The sequence below is a fragment of the Ceratotherium simum genome, chromosome 34, assembly GCF_057802395.1.
Source record: "Ceratotherium simum simum isolate JZ-2026a chromosome 34, ASM5780239v1, whole genome shotgun sequence".
NCBI lineage: Eukaryota > Metazoa > Chordata > Mammalia > Perissodactyla > Rhinocerotidae > Ceratotherium > Ceratotherium simum.
Window position 1 is genome coordinate 9,439,523 of NC_141933.1, and position 26,077 is coordinate 9,465,599.

General features: G+C 44.2%; 1 protein-coding gene across 3 annotated transcripts; it reads left to right on the forward strand.

The window, feature by feature from the left end:
- The first annotated feature begins 398 nt into the window (after window positions 1-398).
- Window positions 399-24,551, forward strand: PLAAT5 (phospholipase A and acyltransferase 5). Of its 3 annotated transcripts, none has more exons than XM_004437511.3 (6): window positions 399-549; window positions 1,183-1,270; window positions 2,682-2,790; window positions 18,035-18,143; window positions 20,122-20,384; window positions 24,395-24,551. In XM_004437511.3, the coding sequence occupies exons 1-6, from the start codon at window positions 399-401 to the stop codon at window positions 24,485-24,487; spliced, it is 813 nt and encodes a 270-aa protein (XP_004437568.1). In that variant the 3' UTR covers window positions 24,488-24,551. The 3 variants fall into 3 exon arrangements, 2 of the variants coding, with proteins under 2 accessions (XP_004437568.1, XP_087278883.1); XM_087422757.1 differs by having other exon boundaries at window positions 399-489; window positions 1,180-1,270; window positions 18,035-18,149; XR_015549712.1 differs by lacking the exons at window positions 399-549; window positions 1,183-1,270; window positions 2,682-2,790; window positions 18,035-18,143; window positions 20,122-20,384 and adding an exon at window positions 22,500-22,786 and having other exon boundaries at window positions 24,395-24,450.
- The last annotated feature ends 1,526 nt before the right edge of the window (window positions 24,552-26,077 follow it).

Below are 26,077 nucleotides of genomic sequence, written 5' to 3' on the forward strand. Positions count from 1 at the left end.
GTGCCGCCTCCGAGCCTTTGCACATGCTGTTCCGTCTTACCTTCCATCCACGAATAATCTACGCCGCCTTTCCCTGCCTTTCCTCTCAAAGTCCCTCAGATTCCTGGGCCTCAAGCGCCCCGACTTGCCCCCTCTGGGTTTGGGGACGTGCTCGCCGAGCCCGCGCGGCTGGCCCTTCCCGCGCGCACCCGTCGCCCCGCGCGCCTCTGGCCGCGCGCCCCGCCGGTTGCTGCGCGCTCCGTTTCCGCCTCCTCGGCCCTCCGCCCTCTCTTTCCGCGGTTCCTCACTGCGCTGCCCCCGGTGCCCTGGACCCCGCAGTCTGCTAACCCCGGCCGCGCTGACTGGGCACTGACCGGGCGCGTCGCCCCTCGCGGGACCGGCGGGGCCTCAGCGGCGAGATGGGCCTGAGCCCCGCCGCCGCGGGGGAGTGCGGGCTCCGCGTCTCTAAGTTCCCCCGGTCCCGCTCCAAACCCGCCTTGAGAACTGCAGGTATGGGACCAAAAGACAACCAACCTGCTTCTGGCCATTCAGCTGTGCCCCAGGAATGGGGCCCCTCCCCACCGAGCTGCTTGGAAGCCCTCCGGCGTCGTTCTCCTCGTCCCAGCGGGCCATAGGACCCCCAGAAAAATCACCATAGTTGCCTTCAAGGCTCCTTCTCGTAGATACTTGTTGATTGTGCGATATGCCTGTTAATGGTAATGAGTGCATATTTCGGATTGATCGTTTATTATTAATTTAATCAAAGCGAACCAGGCACTCAGTGACTCTCGGGTATCTATCCTACTGTATTTCAGGTGGAAGCGGGACAGAGGTGGCAGCTACCCGGCAGGTACAGTTAAGAACGCTCTAGCTCCGCAGAAGCTTCTGCCCTCAGGCTTAGACCCAAGGTTTCTGTCTGCCATCTGGGATAGAGGCAACTCTGACTTCATCCTGTCCCCGAGAATTCCCAAGTCTCTCTTTTCCAGAGGAACTGAGCCCTCTCCAGCATAGTCCCACAATTCCCTTCATTCATCCAAAAATGTGTTGAGGGCTAACCAGGATCCGCGCAGGGCTCTAGACCAGAGCTCTGAGCCCACCTTCGCTTAGCTGTCAAGGTGATGGCTCCAACTCTTGTTTCGCAGGTTTCAACCCCGTAGAAGGCAATTGTGGTTTAAATAGAATTTTTTTTTCTTGAAGTAGAAGAATCCGTGGGATCTCAAGCCTTCGTCCAGCTCTTGCCCAAGCAGCCGCAGCAGGGCGTGTTAGAACAGAGCGGAAGCGTCCAGCAGGGGTAAGATTCTTTGTACGGAAGGACTGGGTCTTTGGCTGGTAAAAGCCTTTTGAAGAACTGACTGATGGTATTTCTGTAAAACAAACCCTGAGGTGGTTTCTGTGCGAACCACTAACCAGTGAGCAGAAGGCTGGTGTGCTCCTGGTAATAACAGATTGGGACCAGGCCTGGGACTCACTGGCGGGAGGCTGCCTTGAAGCAGTTTCTAGCCATGGGGCTTCTCCAGACCCCTGAGAATTGAATTGCTTTAGAGGCACGCTTACGATATTGCCACTTGGCCTCACTAACTAATGCATGATGCAACCTTTTTGCAAATTTCCCCAATTCACTTTCATTAAAAATGTGATGTTTGCCTCTTTGTAAAATTCTGGGGGGCTGCAAGTTTTGAGAAGAGCTATAGTGAAAACCAGGAGTACCCCCTCTCCCACTATACTTTTGGAGAAACTTAAAAAGTGGAGAAAGGTAAAGAAAATGTCATTTGGGGTTAGTAATGTAAAAGGTGTGTACAGATGCTTTCTCATTTACCCCTCTTGACAACTCTGTGAGACAAATATAGTCTCTATTTTATAGACAATCAAACTGAGGTTCAGACAGATTAATTTACTAGCTCAAGGTTGGGCAGCCAGTATCAGAACCAGGATTCAAACCTAGGTCTTTTTGGCTTCAATATATTTCACTTTACTATACTACCCCAAAAGCATATTCTTACCTTTAGTTTCAGCCCTCTCCTGTAACATTTTGTTTCAAGGGACAAAGTAGACTGATTTATTTCACATTACTTACAGTTACAGTTTTGTGACTCAACAAGATTTCTCAGAAATATGGAGCTAATTATTAGAAGAAACAGCTCAAGTGTTCAGGGGGCTTGCCTCTGGCCTACTGGAGTGGGAAGCTTGCATTTCATTATAGGCTATTACGTACTGTTACCATTTTTTGTTTTGTTTTGTTTTTGTTTTTGTTTATTGCATTTTGTTTATTGTATTTTGTTTATTGTTTTTGTTTATTTTGTTTATTGTATTGTTATACATTGATTTATAACATTGTATAAATTTCAGGTGTACATCATTATACTTCTATTTCTGCATAGTTACCATTTTTTTTAAAGCTATGTGCAAGTATCACTTTGATAAACATTTAGAAAAGAATATTAGCAAAAACAACCCCCCCCAAACCCCCCTGAAAGCTACTCATTGCTATCATTAGCATTTTAAACAATTGTCTGGAAAGCAGTAAACAGTAACTGTTTTGTATGACAGCTAATGGCATCATAGGGACAAGCTTCAGGGGAATTGCTTCCTAGAATCTCAAAACTGAAAGATATCTTAAACTCACAAATATGAAGGAATACAGAATTTCAAATAATTGTGAAATGGTGTTATTTGCTAACTATATGACCACAAAATTCATTTAGGGAGAAGCTCATAGTTAAGTTGGAGACAACACCCAACCAGAAGAGGGCAGAGTCGAATTCAACTCCGAAGCCTGGGAGTGCAGGCAAATTGACAAAGCAGGCAGCTGAGGTGGGTATCAGGAGAATTCTTAGTGTGGCGACTTCTTCTCTGTGTACATGCTGTGTGTTACTTTATTGAGACTGTGTGGCAGGTTGAACTGCATGCTGACTTAGGTTGTTGGTTATGCCTTTTAAATTTTTTAAAAACAGCTTTATTGTGCTGTTTATTGAGCTTTATTGAGGTATAGCTGACATACCTGTTAACTAACATACAATGAACTGCACATGTTTACACAACTGGATATGTTTCGACATATGTCTACACCTGTGAAGCCACCCCACAATCAATACAATGCACATCTCCATCACTCCCCAAACTTTCTTTGCTCCCCTTTGTAAATTCCTCCCTCTTCCCATCCCGCCCCCATCCCCAGACCACTGAAATGAAGAGATTGGACCCAGTGTTGTTGAAGGTGTCTTCTAGGAGTGGTTTTAGTGCGGTATGATTCTAGGTGCTCAGGGTCTGCTGGAGAACTTGATGATCCCAGTTACTGCTGAGTTCACTGTGACTCTCTGCCTTGTACTCATTTAAAGGGGGCAAGTCTCTTGATCTCTTTAGTAAAACAATAATCCTGACAGTCAAAGGTTTTTATTTCTCATTACATGATAGAAGAGTAACGTGCCAACTGAGTTGGTCTCAACTGTATTGTTCAGGAATATGGAGGTGTCAATGATTACAACATTATTACCGGCCAATGAATTATCAAGCCCAAACACCGATAACAATTTCAGCTTTTCCTTGAAGGGCATTTTCACAGGACTCTACAGTAATTTCTAGAATGTTTCCAGACCATTTTGTTAAAATGCTATCCTGACTGATTTATATTGACAGAGAACAGAACAAGTTGGTAACAGTTACGAATATTCAGGGAGCCTCCATGATGCACAACGTAACAAGGATGATATTCTTGTAAATGTTTTCAATTTAATACTTTATCAAGTCAAATTCTTTAGCAAGCTTCATGATGCAGAAAGTTACTGCTGCCTCTGTAGCTGCCGGGTGGCCATTGCCTTCAACACTTTAGGAGACTCCTTTTAAACAGAAATTTATAAAGACTTGCATTTTAAAAGGCCGGCCTGGTGGTGCAAGTGGTTAAGTGTGCGCGCTCCGCTGTGGCGGCCTGGGGTTCGCCGGTTCAGATCCCTGGCGTGCACCGACTCACCGCTTGTTAAGCCATGCTGTGGCGGCGTCTCATATAAAGTAGAGGAAGATGGGTACGAATGTTAGCCCAGGGCCAGTCTTCCTCAGCAAAAAAGAGGAGGATTGGCATTGGATGTTAGCTCTGGGTTGGTCCTGCTCACACACACACACAAAAGAACAACAACAACAAAAAAGACTTGCATTTTAAGATTAGGCTCTGGAATCACATTTGATGACGTTATAAGCAAAAAACAGGTCTGTAGGACTTAATGTTACTGGCAAAAAGATAGTAAGAGATGAATAAGATTTTACTCATGATACCCGAACCTCTTAATCTCAAATTCATGTGCCTGATGTGCAATAAGCTAGTCACTGAGACACCAGTGCTTGGAGATGGAGAAAGTTTTATTCAAATTGGCCAAAAGGAGAAGGAGGGAGGGTAGGTTCTCTCAAATCCACCTTAATGAAAGAAGAAAGCAGGGAGTCTTTATAGAGCCAAGGGGCTTGGGAGGAGGAGTTTCAGAGAAACAAGGGGAAATCTACGTTTCTTTCACTCCAGATAAGCCCTTGGGCAATCAGACTTCTGGGCGTCAGCAGTAGCTGGGGGCTGGTTATCTGGTGGTCATAATTTCCTTAAAGGCATTCTTTTTCTTCTGCAAAACAAGCTCATAAATCCTTGTGACCTTTGAGTCATCCCCCGGGTTAAACAAGAAAACAACAAATTAACAAGATTAACTTCTTTTCATCTGTGTCTGTGTTGGGAACAAGGTGGAAGGGTAATCATGTTCTTATTGAATATTTACAGTAACGCTCAGGTACCCAATTTCACTTAATACAGCAGAATAAAAAGTATATAGCATTGTTTCTCTACAGATTTTTGTCCAGCAGAGATCTGGGAGGATGTTCTTGTCCTTGCCCTCAAGGTCCTCACAGACAATTTGGGGAAATAGGAAGAAGATAAGAATTTACATTACAATGTGATAAGCGTGATCATCACCAACTGCCCCTATGAAACTTTGTATAACGTTAATACATGGTTTCCTTCACTTTTCCCTGCTTTAGAGAGTTAGGACAAAAACCTGCCATGTCTCACTTCAAGCTGTTCTTTTTCATCTTAACCTGATCCAGGTCTGTGCATGTATCTTTGATGGACTCATTTACTTTTTACCTCTCTAATGTCGCCTGTTCTCTCATGCTGTTTTGAGGTTCTGGATGCATTCCTTCTATCATTTGATTCCTCTTTCTGCTGCTTTCACCAAGCCATGTACGTATCCTTTAAAATACATAGAATTACTTACCGCTTTATGTTACAGAGGCGAATTAATGCCAAGATAGTACAGATGAAATAAATGCATCTTGAGGTCCTAGTGCATGAGGAATGCCAGCTCTTTTCCTCAAAAGAGGCCTTAGAGATTGCTGGCCATGGACACAGGTCCCCCCTCAGCCTGCCCACATTCTCTCCTTTTTTATTAGTATTCTCTACATCCATATATCATCTCCAAATTCACCTTGTATCATCCCCTCCCCCTGCTCACTCTGTACCAGCCATCCCAGCCTCCTTTCTGTACATCTGATGAACGCCAGTCTTTCCTTCCTCAGGGCCTTTGCACTTACCAGATTGCTAGGACAGCTCTTCCCTTGTTTTTCAAATCCACCCCTTTTGTGTTGTTATGGACTGAGTGTATGTGTGTTCCTCCCCACCCCCAATTGATATGTTGAAGCCCAAATCCCCAGTATGTCTGTATTTGGAGTCAGTAGTAATTAAGGTTAATTGAGATCATAAGGGTGGAGCCCTGATTCAATAGAATTGGATTATTGCCCTTATAGGAAGAGACACCAGAGAGCTTGCTCTCTCTCTCTCCACACACGAAGAAATAGTCACATGAGCATACAGTGAGATAGCGGCTGCCTACAAGCCAAGAGGAGGCCTCAGAATGAAACCTACTGAGCAGGCTCCTTTATCTTGGACCTCCAGCATCCAGAACTGTGAGAAAATAAATTTCTATTAAGACACCCAGTCTGTAGCATTTTGTATGGCAGGCCCAGCAGACTAATACACATCTACTCTTGGGAAAGGCCCACCCTGACCTCTCTATCCGAAGATTGACTCCTCTTCAGTGCTCTTGATCTTGGCCTCTCCTACTTTTCCTAGACCTTTTTGTTGCTGATTAATCCTCTTTGTCTGACATCTCTGACATCTCCCCTCTGCTGGAGCCCCACCCCTAGAATTTACACATGCCGTTGATGCCAAGCAATGGGCTCCCTCTGCTTACTGCAATCTGAGCCAATTAATTACAATGAGTTAGGGATCAAGAAAGGAAGTTTTAATTCGATTAGCTGGCAAAACTGGGAAGATGGCAGAGTAATGTCTCAAAAAAAAAAAAAAACAAAAACCATCTTCAAGGATTACCTTGAAGCAGTTATATAGCAAAAACGGGCAGTGATTAGGAGATCCAGGGATGTTGGTCTCCAGGCATTACAGGCTCCAGGCATCACATTGTTCCATTCTTCTGTCAGCTGTGATGGATACCTTGTAGGTGTGTTTCCTGCCTATGGTCACCCTCTTCCTGGAGAGAAACTTTTGGAACAAAGTTTTAATTTATCAAGCTGTCGGGGAGTACATACTTAAGTGGAGACCATAAATCAGGAGAGCATGTGAATTTTTTTGGAGTATGTGCAGAGCAGCGAGTAGTCACACAGAGGAGGGGCTGGGGCCATTTAGCATAACAAGATGGAGTCACTTATGCTCACTGTTGTCTTTCCTGGCTTGAAAATGCCCTCCTTTAACCCCTTGCTTCTCTGCATTTCCCACTTTATGCCTCTCCTCCCTTTCACAACCAGCATCTTGAAAGAGTTGTCTGCCCTCATTATCTCCAGCTTCTCACTTCTCATTTCCTATCCGGCTCACGCCAGAAAGGCCTCCACCTCCACCATGGTGCCTTTCTTCTTCTACAGCTTCATCCCCACTCAGTGTCCTTCAGCCACACTAAACTCTCCCACTCAAGCATCTTTGTGCTGCCCCCTGCCCGGAATGATCCTCCAGATCTTCATATAATTTTCTTCTTCTTGCCTCTAAGTTCTCAGCCTAAGTCTGCCTTCTTCCTAGAGCTCTCTCCTGAACTTGTGACCCAGAGTCGCTTCACAGTCACCCTCCGCCACACCACTGTTTTAGTTGGGTGATAGCACTTTTTTATGACCTGATGAATTCTTGTTCATTTATTTGTCTGTTTCCTCTCATTAGAATCTAAAATATATGAGAGGAGGCACGTTTCTTCTTTGTTGACTGATCCCAGTTGTCTATAACGGTACTTGGCAAATAGTACACACTCAGTAAATATTTGTTGAGGAAATGAGTACGTGAACAAACAATTTTTGTCATAATTAATAGAAAACCAGCTTTAACTACTATAAGTCAAAAGACATATTTTTGTTGGAAGGTTACTGGGATAACTGAGGCTCAGGGAGGACTCACTATAGGAACCTGGGCAGCTCTGGGTTCTTTAGAGACTGGGACCAGGATCTGGGCCCTGACACCATCAGGGGACTCTCTCTGTCTGCCCACTTCTCCTCTTGGCTTCTTCCAGGTCGATGGACTCATTTGCCTCTACGTCAAACAGCTTCCTCCATGGGGTTTGGGGAAGGGAGGCCCAGCTTAGCAACCCCAGAGAAAATAGAGAGAGCATCTCTTCCCTTGCTTTATATGTAAAAATCCAAGGGAAGGACTTCAATTGGTCCAGGTTGACAAGGGTGCCATGATTGGCATCCCCATTAGAATCACATGGATGAGGGGAAGGGCGAAATTACCCAAAAGAAAATGAGAGGGCTATTATCAGAAGAATCCAAAGCATCTACCATGGCTACAACGTATACATACTATCTAAAGTAGTCTTTCCCAACCCAGCAGCATACTCTCCATCGTATCACCCCATCTATTGCCTTAATAGTGCTTATCATATCATATAGTCATTTTGCTTATTGATTATCTGTCTTCTTCCAACCAGAGGGCAGAACACCTGTCAACCTTATTCACTGCTATATTCCCAATACTTAAAATAGCAGGTGCTTGATAAATATTTGTTGATTGAGTACATAAAGGGAGAATTTCTGGGGGTGAATAAAACCATCGTATTCACTCCAAAGGATTAGAAATAAATTCATGGTGACAGATTCATAACAGAGTAATTAGGAGTGATGCACTCCGTTAGGGCATATAATGACCTTTTGACATTGAAATTATAAAGAACAATATCTCCTGCTATCTCAGAAGTTCTACTAAAGATGTGTTGAACAGCTAGTAAGTGGCAGAGTTGGCATTTGAACCAGGTCTCCTAACAACAAACCCTGTCTTCTTTCTATGACTCTGTAGCTGTCTAGTACTCTAACTTGTATTCTCTCTCTTGTGTCATGTCAACATTTGAGGTTCTGGGTTTTATTTCTGAGATATCATCTGGGTTAGGATCAGAGACAAAAGTGAAATTCCTAATTCCTGTGTCTTGATGATTTTTCTTCTGCTCCTAGCTTTCCATATCAGCTCTACGCCTAGTCAGGGATTGACCCAATAGTCTCTGTGTCCTAGAAACAGTTTAGGGGCTTCACATTTTTACTCCCAGGAGTTCAAAGGAGTGCTCTTTGTGATTTTGCTCCTGCATCCCTGCCACATGTCACAGGCAGGAACAAACCCTCCACCTGCTTCCCTGCACTATACCTGTCAGATTGATAAGACTTTCTGAAATTCTTATTATCCAGGGGCCTTGTGAAAGACCAATTTTTCTAAATGGGTGCCTGTTTCTGGGAGAAGGGCCAGAGCTGGGCTGCCTGCCTGTGCAAAGGAAGTAAACAGCAGACAATGGAAGGTTTTGAAGTAACATCTTATTACAAAGAGAAAAAGGGCAGAGAAACTTTAATCTGGAATTGGAGATTGGAGCATCAGTTGGGACTGGAGTTTGCCCTGGAGGATACAGACCGTTCCTTGAGGTTCATAGAATGCTGGGGAGAGGGTAAAGGAAAAAGGAAGGATGGGACCTTGGAAAAGCCTCCAATATGGCTGCAACCTTGGCTGCCATTAGAGTCACCTGGGAGCCCTTAAAACTGGCTCCCAGGCCATACTCCAGATCAGTCTGAAATTTTTAAAGCTCCCCAGGTCATTTGCATGTGCAACCAAGGATGGGACCCAAGGCTCAATATAATCAATTTACAATCAGAGGAAATTTAGCAAGACAGTGGGTGACTCCAGGTGACTATTAAGTCTGTTGTGAACCCAATTCAGTTTTTCAAAGCACTACTCCATCATCCACTGGCAACATTTCAGGTGAAGAGTACTAAAGAACAAAAGACAACTCTTTAAAATTCTAAAATTGCCTCCTCTTCTTCGCTCCCTCAATCCCAGAGCTTTCTGCTTCCTGTACCACAAGCTTGTTCAACATCCTCAATGACCAGCACATGGACTTCTTTCGATTTTTTTCTGGCTTGGACTAGCATCACAATGAAACGTCCTGTCCTCCTACTGGCAGTTATTCCAGTAAATAACAGCAAGGATATTGATTGACTGATGGTTGTTGTCATTGGTGGGAATGACCCAGCCGGGTGGAGTGAGATGTGATTGACTCTTTGGTTGGTGGGGAGTGGATCCATAGGGGGACTGCACGCTCCTAGGAAGAACATATGTGATTATCTACCTGGCTCGGCAGACTCTGAGAGGCCTGCCTTCCACGAGATACTCTGTCTGGAGGGTAAATGTCATTGGTCAGGACTCGCAGGTGTTGGAGTTTGTGCTCAATAGAGTGAGGAGTCAGAGGTTGGTTCAAGTGTAACGTGAAGTCTCATCTGGGTGTCCCTCGGGACTGACTCAGCAAAACCTGCCCTGTGACATCACCATCACCACCACCCTCTCTGCCCTGATCAATGTCAGAAATAGCCTGAAATACAGTTTGATTGATTTGAGTTCCTGCAGCTGCAGGAGCTCATTGTTATTGTTCCTCCTTTGTCCCTAGTCCTTTCTTTTTTTCCTGCCTAGTGTCAGGACTTAGATATTAATGATCTCTAGGCTACTGTATCAGTGAGTGTGGGCTTTCCTGTGTCATGTGTAGAGAAGAGCACAAACAGCCTCACTTGGTGCATTTATCTCTGTAAAGACTTTAAATTTAATAAGTTCTCTTCCCCTCTCACTTACATATGTTCAGAAGAGAAAAACAATTAGAAAATCTGTGAATCAAAGATCTCTATATTCCTAAATTTAAATTAAAGGTAATTTAACTGTTTACCTGTGTCAGTACATGTAAATATTGAACTAGACTTAGATTTTAAAAATGAGTTTCAAAATGTTTGAAATTCAAACTTCCTTAGGGACATTTTAAAACATGACTGTCGTCCCTTTTTTGCCATTTATCAAGACAGAGGCATTTGCTTAAAATGCTGTATTCTTCTTAGTGTTTGTATCACAAAGAGGATCCTATTAATTTGCTAATTGTTTCTTTTTAATCTACTTCATAGGATGAGAATGATCCCCTCCTCTCTCTATTCTTCCCTCCCTTTGCTTGCTCTCTTATCTGCACCCCCCATTACTCCTGGTCCCCCATAACCATCTACCATCATCACATCACTTCTGATCTGTGCCATCATTTACAAGCCGTCTTCTCAACCCTTAGCTCCCACCCTCCTCGATATACTACCACCCTCTATATTTTAGGGAGGGATACATCCACATCTCTTTCCCTGGGCCTATGGTAAAAGAAAATGAAGTGCAGTTTTAAGTCTCCTACAATATAACTCCTCCTTTTGGATGAGAAGCCTGGTGTGGCGCACCCTCTAGTGGGTGCTTAATTGCCATTGTATTTTCTCTTTAAGGCAGAAGAAGACAGGGTTGGTGTGGTCTTGGGGATGGAAACCTGGTTCTGGTTGTAGCTCTGCCACTGACTTGCTGTGAGACCTTGGGCAAAGCACTTTGTCTCTCTTGGCCTCAGTTCCTTCCACGTAATATTGTAGTGTAGATGGTCTGCTTCATGCTCATAAAAACTCATTCTCTTGAGTGGGCAGGACTTCTGGATGGCTAAATGAGGATCTCAGAAAATCTCCCCAAAAAGCAAAGATAAAGCTGGACAAAATTGTCAAAGACAACCGTTTAAGACTCTGGAACGGACCAAAGGCATACAATAAATTGAAGAATGTTAATTCAATAAAGTCTACAAAATCTTGAAATCTCAGAAAGGTGGAAGTCTGTAGTGTTTCACCACCACTCCCACCTCCCAGCTCTGATGTGGGGAAGTTGTACCCGGGTGGGTAGGGCCTGCCAGGAGGACTGGCAGTGGCAGCAGAGGGCAGCTGACTTTATTTGGAGCAGAGTATGGAAAATTCCATGCCCAGGGATGTTGTGGAAAACAATAGTAACCTCAGCAACGAGAATCATGGAAGGCCAAAATTACAATTAGCCTGAGGTTGCAATATTGGTTGAGACAAGCAATAGACTAACAGACCAGCTAGAAATTTAACGTGCAAATCCAGGTAATGAGACAGCTAAAGAGGATCTTAAAGGGCTGCCACATGAACCCAGTGGTCTGGAAGGGGTGCACAAGGCTGCACACACATTCAGCAGAGACTGGAGGGGCCTGCATGAGTCTCTAGTTCCTGGAGGAACTTGAGGCCTTGTGAATGCAGAAAATAAATGCTAGAACAGACTTGTAAACTTTAGAACCTTGAATGATTTCTCCAAACCACACAGAGCTCTGTAGGCAAAGGGTGAACCCTGCTGGTTCAAGGTATGGCTCAACTTCTTACCAATTACTGGCTGACCATTAAGCTATGCTGACGCAGGAAGCCAGGCTTAAAAATAAGAGCAAGAAAAACAAAAAACCCCCCCAAAACCTAAGCAGATACATCATTGGTTGGATGCTGTGAGGGAAACAGATGTCACAGAATTAGTCCAAGCAAGTCACTAAAAAACCAAACAAATGGCAACAGCCACCAGCCCTGGGGGAGTCAGAATCCAAACTGTGGAAAGCCAGACACAAGGAGAAAATCTTGAAAGCAGCAAGAGAAAAAAGACTCATCATGTACAAGGGAACCATGATAAAATTAATAGCTGACTTTTCATCAGAAACAATGGAGGCCATAAAGCAGTGGGATGACATATGAAAAGTGCTGAAGGAAGAAAAACTGTCAACCAAAAATCCTATATCCAATAAACTACCTTTCAAAAATGAAGGTGAAATAAAGGCAGTCTTGCATAAATGAAAACTGACAGCATATGTTGCTAGAAGGCTTGCCTTAAAAGAAATAGCAAAGAAACTTCTTCAGGCTGAAAGGAAGTCATACCAGATAATAACTGTAATCTGCATGAAGAAATACAAAGCACAGAAAAGGTAATTACATAGATTATTGTGATAAAAGAGCATAAATATATATTTTTGTCTTTTGTTCTAACTGATTTAAAAGATAATTGAATGAAGCAATAATTATAAAATTCTATTGTTGGTCTTCTAACATGCAAGGGTATAATAAATATGACAATAAGAGTGCAAGGGAGGGTGCTGAAACAGCTATATTGGATCAAAGATATGACACCAGACAGTAACTCGAATCAACAGGAAGAAATGTGAATCAGTTAAACACTCCAAGAAAGGCCGAGATCTTCTGACTTGATAATACAAGATCCAGTTATGTGCCACCCACAAGAGGCACACCTGAGATTCAAAGTCATAAATCGGTTGTAATTAAAGGATGTAAAAAGATGCAGGGCCGGCCCCGTGGCTTAGCGGTTAACTGTGTGTGCTCCGCTACTGGTGGCCCGGGTTCGGATCCCAGGTGTGCACCTATGCACCGCTTCTCCGGCCATTCTGAGGCCGCATCCCACATACAGCAGCTAGAAGGATGTGCAACTATGACCTACAACTATCTACTGAGGCTTTGGGGGGGGAAAAAAAGGAGGAGGATTGGCAATAGATGTTATCTCAGAGCAGGTCTTCCTCAGCAAAAAGAGGAGGATTAACATGGATGTTAGCTCAGGGCTGATCTTCCTCACAAAACAACAACAACAACAACAAAAAAAACAACAAAAAAAACACCAGGATAAAAAAAAAAGGGATGTAAAAAGATGCAAACAGTAACCATAGCTGGAATGGTTGTACTAATATCACACAGAATAGACTTTAAGAAGAGAAATATTTTTAGAAACAAAGAGAAACATTTTATAATGATAAAAATGTTAATTCATCAGTAAGATATAACAATTATAAACATATATGAACTTAACAACACAACCCCACAATTCATGAAGCAAAAACTGTTAGAATTGAAGGGAGAAGTAGGCAATTCAGAAATAATAGTTTGGGGAGTTAAATACTCCCCTCTCAATACTGGATAGAACAACTAGACAGAAAATCGGTGAACAGATAGAAGATTTGAACAACCGTATTAACCAACTTGACCTAACTGACATTTGCAGAATACTCCACTCAACAGTAGCAGAATACCTATTCTTCTTCAGCATACATGAATATTCCCCAGGATAGACCATATTTTAGTCCAAAAAGCAAGTGTCAGCAAATTTAAAGGGATTGAAATCATACACAATATTTCCTTTGTTCACGTGAAGTTAAATTAGAAATTAATAACAGAATGAAATTTGGGTAATCTACAAGTATTTGGAAATTAAGCAGCATACTTCTAAATAACCCATGGGTGAAAGAGGAAATGGAGAAATTAGAAGATACTATGAGTTGAATGAAAATGAAAACATAACATGTCAAATTTTATGAGGTGCAGTTAAAGTAGTGGTTAGAGGAAAATGTATAGCTGTAAATGACTATATTAAAAAAGAAGGAAGATTTCAAATTAATAATCTGTGCTCCTACTTTAAGAAACTAGAAAAAGGAAATCAAACTAGACCCAAAGCAGGCAGAAGGAAGGAAATGATAAATACTGGAGCAGAAATCAATGAACTAGAAAACAGAAATCAATAGAGAAAATCATGAAGCCAAATGGTGGTTCTTTGAAAAGATCAACAAAATCGACAAACCCTTAGCTACATTGACCAAGAAAAAAAAGAGAGAATTCAAATTACCAAAATCAGGAATGAAAGAGGGGGCTCACTACTAATCTTATAGAAATTAAAGGATAAACAAGAAATCCTATGAACAACTTTATGCTAACAAATTAGAAAACCTAGATGAAATGAACAAATTTCTAGAAAGACACAAATTACAAAACTGGATCAAGAATAACTAAAAAATCTGAATAGACCTACAACAAGTAAATTGAATTAGTAAATAAAACCTTTACATGAGGAAAAGCTCAGGCCCAGATGGCTTCACCTGAGAATTCTACTGTATATTTAAAGAAGAAAAATTACCAATCCTTCACAAACTGTTCCTGAAAATAGAGGAGGGAATGCTTCCCAACTTATTCTCTGAGGCAATATAACCCTGATACTAAAATCAGACAAAGGAAAAAACTACAGACTCTTATGAATAACATGTAAAAATCTTCAAGGAAATACTAACAAACTGAATTCAGCAACATACAAAAAGTATTATACACCATGACCAAGTGAGATTTACCCCAGGAATGCAAGTTTGGTGTCACACCCTCAAATCAATTAATGTAATATACCATATTAACAGAGTAAGGGACAAAAATAATATGATCATCTCCATATACCCAGAAAAGCATTTGACAAAATCTAACAGCCATGCACGATAAAAATTCTCTTAAAAAATTAGCAATGAGAGGGAACATCTTCAACCTGAAAAAGTACACCCGCGAAAAACCTACAGCTATCATATTTGATGGTGAAAGACTAAATTAGGAGTAAGGCAAAGATGTCCATTCTCATCACATCTACTCAATGTATGTAGAAAATCTGCAGGAATCCACAAACACACGCTTTAAAACTATTTAATTATTTATAAACTATTATTTAAAAAGTTAAAACATTATATATAAATTAACAATTATTTATAAAACTATTAAAACTAGGGGCTGGTTCGGTGGCGTAGTGGTTAAGTTCACGTGCTCCATTTCAGTGGCCCGGAGTTTGTGGGTTTGGATCCCACATACCTCTGATCAAGCCATGCTGTGGCATGTCCCACATACAAAATAGAGGAAGATTGGCACAGATGTTAGCTCAGGGACAATTTTCCTAAAGCAAAAAGAAGATTGGCCACAGATGTTAGCTCAGGGGCAATCTTCCTCACCAAAAACCAAAACCAAAACCAAACTATTAAAACTATTATTATTTAAAACTATTTAAAAACTATTAGCATTAGTAAATATGTTCAGCAAGGTTGCAGCATACAAGATTAATGTACAAAAATCAATTGTATTTCTATATCTTAGAAATGAACCACCTGAAAATGAAATTAAGAAATCAATTCCATTCATAACAGCATAAAAATACTTAGGTATAAGTTTAACAAGAAAGCAAGACTACAAAACATTGCAAGGGAAATTCAAGAAGATTTAAACAAATGAAAAGACATTGCATGTTTTTTTTTTTTTTTTTGTGAGGAGATCAGCCCTGCACTAACATCTGCCAATCCTCCTCTTTTTTTTGCTGAGGAAGACTGGCCCTGGGCTAACATCCATGCCCATCTTTCTCCACTTGATGTGGGACACTGCCACAGCATGGCTTGCCAAGTGGTGCGTCGGTGTGCGCCCGGGGCTCCGAACTGGCGAACCCCGGGCCGCCGCAGCAGAGTGCACGCACTTAACCGCTTGTGCCACCAGGCTGGCCCCAGACATTGCATGTTTATGGGTTGGAAAATTCTAATTTTAAGATGGCAAGCTTTACCAAATTGATCTATAAATTAAACAAAATCCCTCTTGAAATGCTAGCAGGCATTTTTTTTGGGTATAAATTGACAAGGTGGTCTTAAAATTTATAGGGGAAAGTCAAAGGACCCAGAATAGCCAAAATAATATTGAAAAAGAACAAAGTAGTTTAAGCAAAATGTGGGGTATCCATATAATGAAGTACTGACATATGCTACAACATGGATGAATCTCAAAAACATTATGCCAAGTGAAAGAAGCCAGACACAAGAAACCATATATGTGATTCCATTTATATGAAATGTCCAGAAAGGCACATCTATAGAGACAGAAAGCAGATTAGTGGTTGCCTGGAGCTAGGGGAAGAGGGTAGGGAAAGAAAGACTGCTAATGGGGACAGGTTGCATGGGGCTGTGGGTGGGAAATGGAAGTGAGGAATCTTTTTGGGATAATGCACATGTTCTAAAATTGGATTGTGGTGATGGTTACACAAACTCTGTAAATTTACCTAAAGTCATTGAATTGGACACCTAAAATACATGAATTTTATGGGATATAAATTATTTCTCAGAAAAGCTTTAAAAGACATAGATGAAAAACCTTTACTTCTGTGAATTTTTGCCCTGGCCTATGGCTGTCCTCAGCCAGGGAAATAGGGCTGGGAAGAAGGAGGAGAGATACAGCCTTGAGGAAATTAGACTAAGTGGGCAAATTGTTGGGATGAGAAACAATGTTATTATAAAGTTGTTGGATGGGTGGGGTGGTTCATATCTCTCTGCTGGCTCTGACTTCCTAGCATGGCTTCTCAGAGAGGAATCCATGAGCAGAGCTTCTCCCCTGGGCCACTCCTGGACAAACTTAGGAATAGTCTGGGAGGGGTACACATTACTGGAGTAGATGGGATGTGGGGTATAAGAGTTCAGTTTTTTCTTTTTTTTTAGTTTGGGTTTGCGGTGGCAGAAGCTCTGGGGTTTCTTTTCTTTCTTTTTTTTATTGTGGTAAGAACACTTAATACGAGATCTATTCTCTTAAGAAATTTTTAAGTGCACAAAACTATTGTGTGCACACGCACACACACAATGTCTCTTAGATGAACAATCTCGCTCCCCCAGGGCTCTTTGAAGAGATAGTGTATCAGCAGTCTGGTTCAATCAAGAGATAGAAACCACATGGCAGGTTAAACAGGGGAAGTTTAGTATAAAGAATTATTAAACTACGATGGAAGAGTAACTATAAGATACGAAGAAACTCAGCATGGTCTCCCAGGCCTGAGGGAGATTGCTTAACAAGGGCAGACTTAAAGGGGTTCAGACCACGTTGTAGAGTATAGTCCACCCACTGGGGAGCAGAGAAGTTTGGTTTGGCCAGGATGGAGCTGGTAGCAGTTGCAGGGCAAGGGCAACAAGCTTTTTTTTTTTTTTGTGAAGAAGACCAGCCCTGAGCTAACACCCGATGCCAATCCTCCTCTTTTTGCCGAGGAAGATCGGCCCTGGGCTAACATCGTGCCCATCTTCCTCTACTTTATACGGGACGCCGCCACAGCAGGGCTTGATGAGCGGTGCGTTGGTGCGCGCCCGGGATCCGAACCAGCGAACCCTTCGGCCGCCACAGCGGAGCGGGCGCACTTAACCGCTGTGCCACTGGGCCAGCCCCCAAGTGCACCCCTTTAGAGTGTAGGCGGGGAGCTGGCTATCAGCAACTAGTGGGGTGGGCATGCAGAGGAGGGGGGACCCTCTGGGCCACAGGGGGGCCATGTGGAGGACCCACAGAGGGAATCAGGATGCCAGCAGGGGGCAGGAGGAATTTGGACACTGATTTCTCTGTTGAGGGGGCCGTAGAAAGGTTATTGCCAGGCCTAGGCTGCAAGGTTGATGGGGACAGAGGGCTCTGGGCTCAGGCAGAGCTCCACCAGATGTCCTCATGCCCGCACTGCTGACCATCGTTCCCCAACCTGGAGCCAGAAACTGCAGGAGAGCCCTTTCCTCTTTTAATGTCCCTCCAGAGCCCTCTATTGAGAAAGCTTAACGTGGTGCTCATGGAGGAAGAGGAAAGGCTTAAAGGAGTTCCATCACTTATCACAGAGCATATTCAGAGGGTGCATTCAGAGTGAGAGGCAATATGGTGGTAAGTGGCACAGTTAGCCTGGATGGCTTTAATAATGAAGGGGATAGCAGGGTGGGGAGGCGCCCTTTAGTCTTTTTGTGTGAAGAGAGTTTCTGCAGCCTGGGTTTCTGTAAGGTGATGAAACGCAGTGTCTTTAGGCTGAGCTGTAGCTGATCCCCAAATAGGGTGTCTGGAGTTCCCCGGGCATGTGCAATTTCTTTATTTTATATATTTTTTTCCATTATAGGGTAAACCAAAACCCAGACCTGGAGACCTGATTGAGATTTTTCGAATTGGCTATGAGCACTGGGCCATCTATGTGGAAGATGACTGTGTGGTCCATCTGGCTCCCCCGAGTAAGAGTGGATACTCTACTGAAATATTGATATTGAAGTTAGCAAAGTAAAAAGAAGTACAGTTAATTATTGTGTTCCTCAGCTGCTGCCCTTTAGCATAAAACACTCCAGGGTGTCACTGGACCCTAATTTACTGTGTGATAGAGCTTGGTCTCTGTCCACCAAAAACCACTGAGTGTCCAACCCTTAGAAAGATGCAAGTTAGGGTGTCCACAGGTTCCTTGACTGCCTAGACCACCCTTTCTTTTAAAATGCAGATTTAAGAATGTGAGTCTCCATTTGTATTGAGAGCAGCTCAGTATCCTTCCTCATACTTCTGAGGATTTCCTGGGACGGGTTGGGGATGCTTACATGTTCTGATTGTCATTTGTTTCCTATTGTGCCCAAATTCTGCTTCCGGCTTCCTGATCACCTTTGTTATCTCCACCGTCACCTTGTCTCCCTGCTCTTCCAAGCTGCCCCAGGCTACTCTACCCTCAGCATGGACACAGTTCCCCTTTCATTTCTCAAGGCAGCATTAACACATGGCTGAGATGAAAGTGGTGGCTAATTAAATTTTACCGGATATTTGATGTCCACTAAGATTTGTTGATGATAGAAGACTGCAGCGTAGAACGGGAAACAACTTAAAACTGGGCATCCAGCACCACTGGCCACAGTGGTTGCCCCAGGAGATGGGACCTGGAGGAGCTGGGAGAAGGGAGGGAGGGGGATCCACTACATATTCTCTGATGCCTTTTGGATTTTCTATCCTGTGCAAGTTCTGCCCATTCAAGATTAAATTACGGAAGGGCATTGGTACCCAGGGCCTGTGGCTACACCTTGTTCACAGCTCTCATCCCAGTGTCTTGTCCTCCTCTGTTGGCCCAGCCTCTCACCTTGCTGGGACCTTCCTTCTCCTATCACCTGTTCCCTGCCCCGTCCACTCACACCCTTCCCCACTTCCCGACTCAGAGCCTTAACGAGAAATGGAAAAATTGCTTCACATTACCTCGCTGCCACCTCTCCTTTCCAGACTAAATCCGAGCGTCCCTCTTGTATAACCAAAGAGTTCTGTTAACAGTTATGACCCCACCCTCCCCATCAGATCTTTCTCTAAAGTTGAATTCTGCTGTCTCTGTTCTGGAAAGCTGAATTGCCTGCTGCCAGCTTTTGTAAAACCAGCAGGTTTTTTTCAAATATGTAGGAAAAGAACAGGGAACATTTCTTGCTCAGGCACAACTTGCAGAGGGGGAGGGTACACGTATTAGTATATCCTTAGGATTGTAGCAGAAAAAGTCCTGGTTTTAAATTACCACCCACCTGGCCTTGGGCAGGTTGCTGGCCCTCTCTGAGCCTCTGTCTCCTCTAAGGACTGAGTATGATAATATAGCAGCTCTCAAACATTTCTTTTTTCAAAGCTATGGAATCCTGTTTTCAAACCCTTAATGAGAATCCCAGTGTTTGAGTAGAGAGAAAGGCAAAGTGGCTCTGGGGGAAGCTGGTGGGTGGGAGTGGGTACCCTGTCTGCTTGGCCTCACCTGTGCCCCTGCAGTGGCTCCAGAGGGAGGCATGTCTTAGAACCACATGATAGCCCCTTCCCCAGGAGCTGATGCTGACACAGGGTGCTGGTCACACATTTGTGAAGATTACTGAAGTCTGGTTAGGAAAGCAAGACTCAAGTCCTAGGACTTGGTCAGGTCAGTACAACACGGGATGGAGTCCAGGGCCGTACCGTAAGGAGCCTCTAAAGTGCTATAAGAAAGAGATTGCTGTGGGGGTTGAAGGCGGAGAGTGCAGTGCGGGGCAGAAGTCTTCTTGGAAAAGTTGGTTCTTTGCAGTTCATTTACCCCGACTCCCCATCCTCTGCTGTGCCTTCTCTAGATGGTGAAACGGAGGCCCCAAAGGGAAATAGTTTACCCAGCATCTTGGAGTGAGCCAGTCCTCTGCCCCACTACCTCTTGCAGTTTTCCAACTTTTGCTTGTCTTTGGTCTCTAGGTGAGGAATTTGAGGCTGGCAGCATCACTTCCGTCTTCAGCAACCGGGCAGTCGTAAAATACAGTCGCCTGGAGGACGTGTTGCATGGCTGCTCCTGGAAGATCAACAACAAGCTGGATGGGACCTACCTGCCCCTGCCCGTGGACAAGATCATCCAGCGTACAAAACAGATGATCAACAAGATAGTGCAGTACAGCCTGATTGAAGGGAACTGTGAGCACTTTGTCAACAACCTCCGATATGGCGTGCCCAGGAGCCAGCAGGTATGGCGCCGTTGGCTCTGACAACGGCTTCCCGCTGAGCTTTCTTGGGCTTGTCATCTCATTGGTGATCAGAACAGCGATCAGTGTTTTCATATCATTTGTTGTACTAGTGGGGACTTCTGTTTCTGCAGGATTTACCATTCAGGAGGTATTTTCACCTCTGTTATCCCATGAAGGAGTAGAAAAGGCAAAAGGCTTAACAGTAAAACCACTAGGTGGAGTCCTGCCTCCGTAATTTACTAGCGTGGTCTCCTTGGCCAGGTCATTTTATTTCTGAGACCATTTCCTCCTTTTCAAAGTGAGGACAGACTGAAATAGATACTTTATTGCTCAAGTTCCAAACTAGCAGCCTTTGGGTCACATCTCGCCACAGACATGTTTTGCTTGGATGAATAGTATTTTTTTTTTTTTTAAATCTGAGTTACCTGCCAACATTTAAAAATATAGAAATTTTAGATAATTTTTCCTATTTGTGGTCTTTGCTTTTCCCCTTAAATCAGTCCCTTTAACATTTCTTGTAGCACTGGTTTCTTGGTGACAAACTCCTTTAATTTTTGCTTATCTGGGAAAATTTTGATCTCTCCTTCCATTTTGAATGATAACCTTGCTGGGTAGAGTATTCTTGGCTGTAAGTTTTTTCCTTTTAGCACTTTAAATATATCATGCCATTCTCTTCTAGCCTGTAAGGTTTCTGCTGAGAAGTCAGCTGATAGCCTTATGGGGTTTCCTTTGTATGTAACTTGACATTCTCTTGCAGCTTTTAGGATTCTCTCTTTATCTTTAATTCTGGACATTTTGATTATGATGTGTCTTGGTGTGGGCCTCTTTGGGTTTATCTTGTTTGGGGCTCTCTGTGCTTCCTGTACCTAGATGTCTGTTTCCTTCCTTAGGTTAGGGAAGTTTTCATCTATTATTTCTTGAAATAGATTCTCTGCCCCCTTGTCTCACTCTTCTCCTTCCGGGACACCTATAACACGGATGTTAGTGCTCTTGATGTTGTCCCAGAGGTCCCTTAGACTGTCCTCACTCTTTTTAATTCTTTTCTTTTTTACCTGTTCACCTTGGGTAATTTCTTCTAGTCTTTCGTCCAGCTCATAGATCCGTTCTTCTGTATCCTCTACTCTGCTTTTGAGTCCCTCTCATGAATTTTTCATTTCCAGTATTGTATTCTTCATTTCTGATTGGTTCTTTTTTATATCTTCCATTTCTTTGTTGACCTTCTCACTGAGTTCATCTATTCTTCTCCCCAGATCAGTGAGCATCCTTAACACTCTTAGTTTGAACTCTCTGTCAGGTAGGTTGCTCATTTCTGTTTCACTTAGTTCCTTTTCTGGGGTTTTGTCCTGTTCCCTTACTTGGAATGTATTCTTTTGCCTCCTCATTTTGCCTCTTTCCCTGTGCTTGTGTCTACGTATTAGGTAGGTCAGCTACATCTCCTGCTCTTGGATAGGTGACCTTATGTAAGTGATGCCTTAGGAGGCTTCCAGTGTGCTTCCCTCAGTTCTCAATGTTCCGGGGGTGACCCCTATGTGGGCTACGTGTGTCCTTCTGTTGTGGCCTGTTAGCTCTCCCTGTAGGTGCCCAGGGAGGCTGAGTTATGCTCCTGGCCAGCTGTTGTAATGCTCAGCTGCTTGTAGTTGTTGTGGGCCCTTCAGTCTCTTTATCAGGTGTGGGGAGCCCCAGCACAGTTGACTGTAAGTTCTAATACCACATTTGTGTTGCAGTATTTCTTTTAAGTGAGTAGGCCCCCAGTGTGGCAGGTTGTTAGGCTCAGGGCCTTACAATTGCTGTAAGCCTCTAGCCTATTAGGTCTCTTGTCAGCTCTCTGAGGATTGCAGCTGGGTGGGGCTGGCCTCAGGCACAGGAGCACCCAATTGTTTCAGGCTTTGGAAGGTGGGGCAAACCTCCTATGTGGGTCTTTGAGAAGCACAAGTCTTCTGCAGCTGACAAGCCCTGCCGCCCACAGGTCCACACACACAGTCAACACAGTCCTGCCCCGTGTGAGCACCCCGACCTCCACAAGCGGACCCAGTCTCTCCACGGTGGGAGCCCCACACACTCTGCCACCACCCCACACTCTCCACCCACTCCTTGTGCACACCCTGCCCCGCTCAGTTGCCAGGCTGCAGAGAATCCAGTCACCAATCTATGCATGCCCACAAGTTGCCTGAGGGCTTGTTGTTGGGTGGGGCCAGTCTCTAGGGTGGGCTGCCTGCCCTGGCTGAGCTGGGTTAAATCGGTGCTCTAGCGGGTGGAGCAGACCCTGGGCTAGCAGGCCTCAGGGAGAACTCCAATGGCGTCTGTGTCAGCATGCTCACACCAGGCCACAACAATGGCCGCCGCCACGTCCCAGTCCCTGGAGAGGTCTCACCCCTCACCGAGATGCACTCAGGGCCTATTAGGTGAGTCTCTTGTCACCAAAGCACTGTGCACTTTTCTTTCTGGTGATTTTAGGATGCTTTCTGAAACGGGTGAGTTTGTGTGCGGGCCCTTTAAGAGCCAGTTTTAGTTTCTTTGTGAACCGGGTTTTCTGGGGGTTCTCCCCAGTGCTTTAGCAGCAGGCAAAGTCAGATATTACGCCACTCATCTCGATTGTGATGGGTCCACAAAATGCCCCCAGTGGGGGCGCTCCCTGGCTCTGGGCCCCGCGCCTCCAGGGAGGGCTGCGTACCTGTGGGCGGCTCCCGGCCGCCGTGAAGCTGGCGGCTTGTGAAGGCGGCGTTTTTCCTCTCCAGAAGGGAGTCTCTGCCTCTTCTACCTCAGTTAGGATTGTCCGTTGTTGCAGGAGTTCCTCTTATCCAGTTTTCAGTTCTGTCTCAGGGGTAATTTTTCCATGAGTAGTTGTAAATTGGCTGTGTCCACGGGAGGAGGTGAGTTCAGAGTCTACCTACGCCGCCATCTTGACTCTCCCCCCCCAAAAATATAGAAATTTTATATAAAAAGATCTGGATTCCCAGCCTCTCTTGAACAACCGATTGATCAGGCCATTGGGCCCACATTCCCACTTGTGGATACACTGTGGGGCCAAGTAGTGGCTCCCCTTTTAGATAGGTGTGTGGGGGTAGGTGTGTCACCTACCAGCTTCACCCACATTACCTGCCTGGCCTGTACTGCATTTGGGTTTGTGACCTCCCATGATGTACGGCAGCGATAAATTAAATGTAGTGCAGTACATGTGAAAGACCTTTGGAACTCTCAGTATCTGTAACAATTTGAACTGCTTTTGTTAATATTTGATAGTTACTCAAACCTCATAAGCAGAGGAAGTATTTATTTTCGTATTTTTAATAGTTGGAAAAAATCAAGGATGAAAGGTGGGACATAATTTTTCCATGTTCTTTTCATGCGTCTTATGTTTTCTTAAGATACTGGCTCAAATCCAAGTACTGGTCTCTCTACTATCACTACCTTATCTCTCAGTGAGTGTTGGCAGGCCTCCACCCACTCTCACCCCCTTCACTTTCTGCATCTTTCTCCTTGTACTCTGCGTCTTCTCCTAGCCTCATTCCCTTCTTGTGAGGCCTTGCTCCAGTGCTAGGGGCTTGGTGGGCTGTGGTACGAGGGATTACCCAACCCACGAGCATTTGCGGGGACTAATTCACTGTGTGACTTTGTCCAAGTGAGTTCTCCTGCCTGGCTCTCAGATTCCCCATATGTAGAATGAGGGCCTCAGTGGCTGTGCGGCTCTGAAATCCTTTGCTCTGAGTCCACATTGGAGGCAGACTCTGGGCTGAATGGCTCGGAGGGAAGAAAGGGACCAGGAACCCTGGATGCTTCCCAGGGCAAGGGGAATGCATCTGCCTCTGATGTCCGTCTCAGGCCTTCCTGGCTTCTCTAGGTCTCTTGCAGTTCTGGGGTCTCTGGAAATATAGGATAGCACAGGTTCCTTCCTCTTCTAGGAGAAGACTCCAGGCAGGCCAGTTCCTGAAGGGAAGAGGTGAAGTGGGGGGAGGGCAGGGAGCAAGCCTGGCATCGTCACTGAGTGTTTTGTGAACTGATTTGCATTGCAGGTGGAGCACGCCCTAATGGAAGGAGCGAAGGCTGCCGGGGCAGTGATTTCAGCGGTAGTGGACAGCATGAGGCCCAAACCAGTGACTGCCTGACACTGCCAAAGACTCCAAGCAGAGGAAGAGCTGCTGATAGCAGCAAAGAGAACCTGCCTCTCTCCTGCCCTTGCCTTCCTCTCTCAATGGCCCCATGTAAGAAACTTGTGAGCTTCTGGAAAAATGTAGAACGCATCCAATTACCCCTCCAGAAATACATCCACAAATGTGATCACAGACCCATGGACTCTCAGGGTGGGAAGAACCTAATACTTGTTGTGCACCTACTAGGCGCCAGGCACCGTACTAGGCATTTCATACACTTATTTCATTTTCCTCTCTTTGTAGGATGGGGCCTTGCCTGTTTGTTAGGCTGACCCTAGTCTGTGATGCTCGAATGCCACCTGAAACATCCTGGAAACCTCTGCTGGAACATTCCCAGTAATGAAGAACTCTTCTCAGAAGTTCTTTTTATTGAACTAAACTGTCTCTAGCTTGTTTCCATTTACCTCAGTTATGCCCTTTTAGATCCACAGTGCAGTTCAGGCGGGGAGGACTTTATGGAAACCTGTAACTCGCTACTCAGGGCCACCCATGCCTTAATCTAGGAACACCATTCCCAAGAAATATTCTCTTTTTTAAATTCTTCATCAGCTTTCTTCGTTATTGTTTCAAAAGCCCCAATTTTGAGTATAATCAGTAAGACCATTTTATCTTGCTTTTCTACCTTATAAGTACCAGAAAATTTCTATTTTCACTGATTCCAGATGAATACTTAAAATAATTTAATCAGTGGACTTCTGTGTGAATGACGGAGTGGGAGGAGTGATTTCTGTGTTTTGAAGACTGTTGACGTGATGGAAGATCTAAGATTGTGACAGGATTGTTAGTGTCAGTTGAGAGCCGCAGCCACCCAAGAAAACTAGACAAGGGCTCTTGAAATGCCTAGGAAATGTGAAGAATGTGGAAGAGAGCAGGATGGGATCCCCAAAACCTTTCACGTAAGATTGGTTAGGATCTCCCACCAGCCTTTCTCCTATTTGGAGGAAACAGATCCACAATGAAACTCGTCAATTGTTTTCCCCTCTGTTCTTTTCTTAGCATTCCAAACTTGACTGCCTCCCCCTATTTCCTAGACGCTGAGGTCTGGGAGTGTGTCTTTGTCTTCCACCTGCCCTTCCCCACTGGTCCCTGTCTTTGCTTTCTGTGACAGTTCCAGTTGCTGTGATGTAGAGCATGCTCTCGTTTCTGTGAATCATGACTAGGAAAAAGCCACGGCCCCTGGTGCCCCCAATCATCGCCCCCACCCCCCAAAATCACTTGAGTTCTCAATACGTCTTCCTTCAGTCTCTTTATTCATTACCTGGTCTAGGTTGAGACTTCCTTTAAGGTAGAACCCAAGTACCAGGAATTTATAAAGTAGATTCTGTTTAACTTTGTGTTAACTCAGTCATGTATTAGTGAACCTTTTGATCTGAAGATGACTTTGAACTCATAGGCCATATTAATCGTTAATCAAACAAACTGGGTGTTGTTTGATTGACAAACAGCTCCTGCATGCCAGGGAGTGTTTTATAGTAACCTCCAAACAAATTACATCCATCTCTTGCTTAAGTTTGGGACAGAAAGACACTCCCCTGGCTTTTTATG

Coding starts and splice junctions, on each gene's coding strand:
- PLAAT5 (XM_004437511.3), top strand. CDS start 399: ATGGGCCTGAGCCCCGCCGCCGCGGGGGAGTGCGGGCTCCGCGTCTCT. Junction 2,791..18,034: donor TGACAAAGCAGGCAGCTGAG/GTGGGTATCAGG, acceptor TTTCCATTATAG/GGTAAACCAAAACCCAGACC. Junction 18,144..20,121: donor GGTCCATCTGGCTCCCCCGA/GTAAGAGTGGAT, acceptor TTTGGTCTCTAG/GTGAGGAATTTGAGGCTGGC.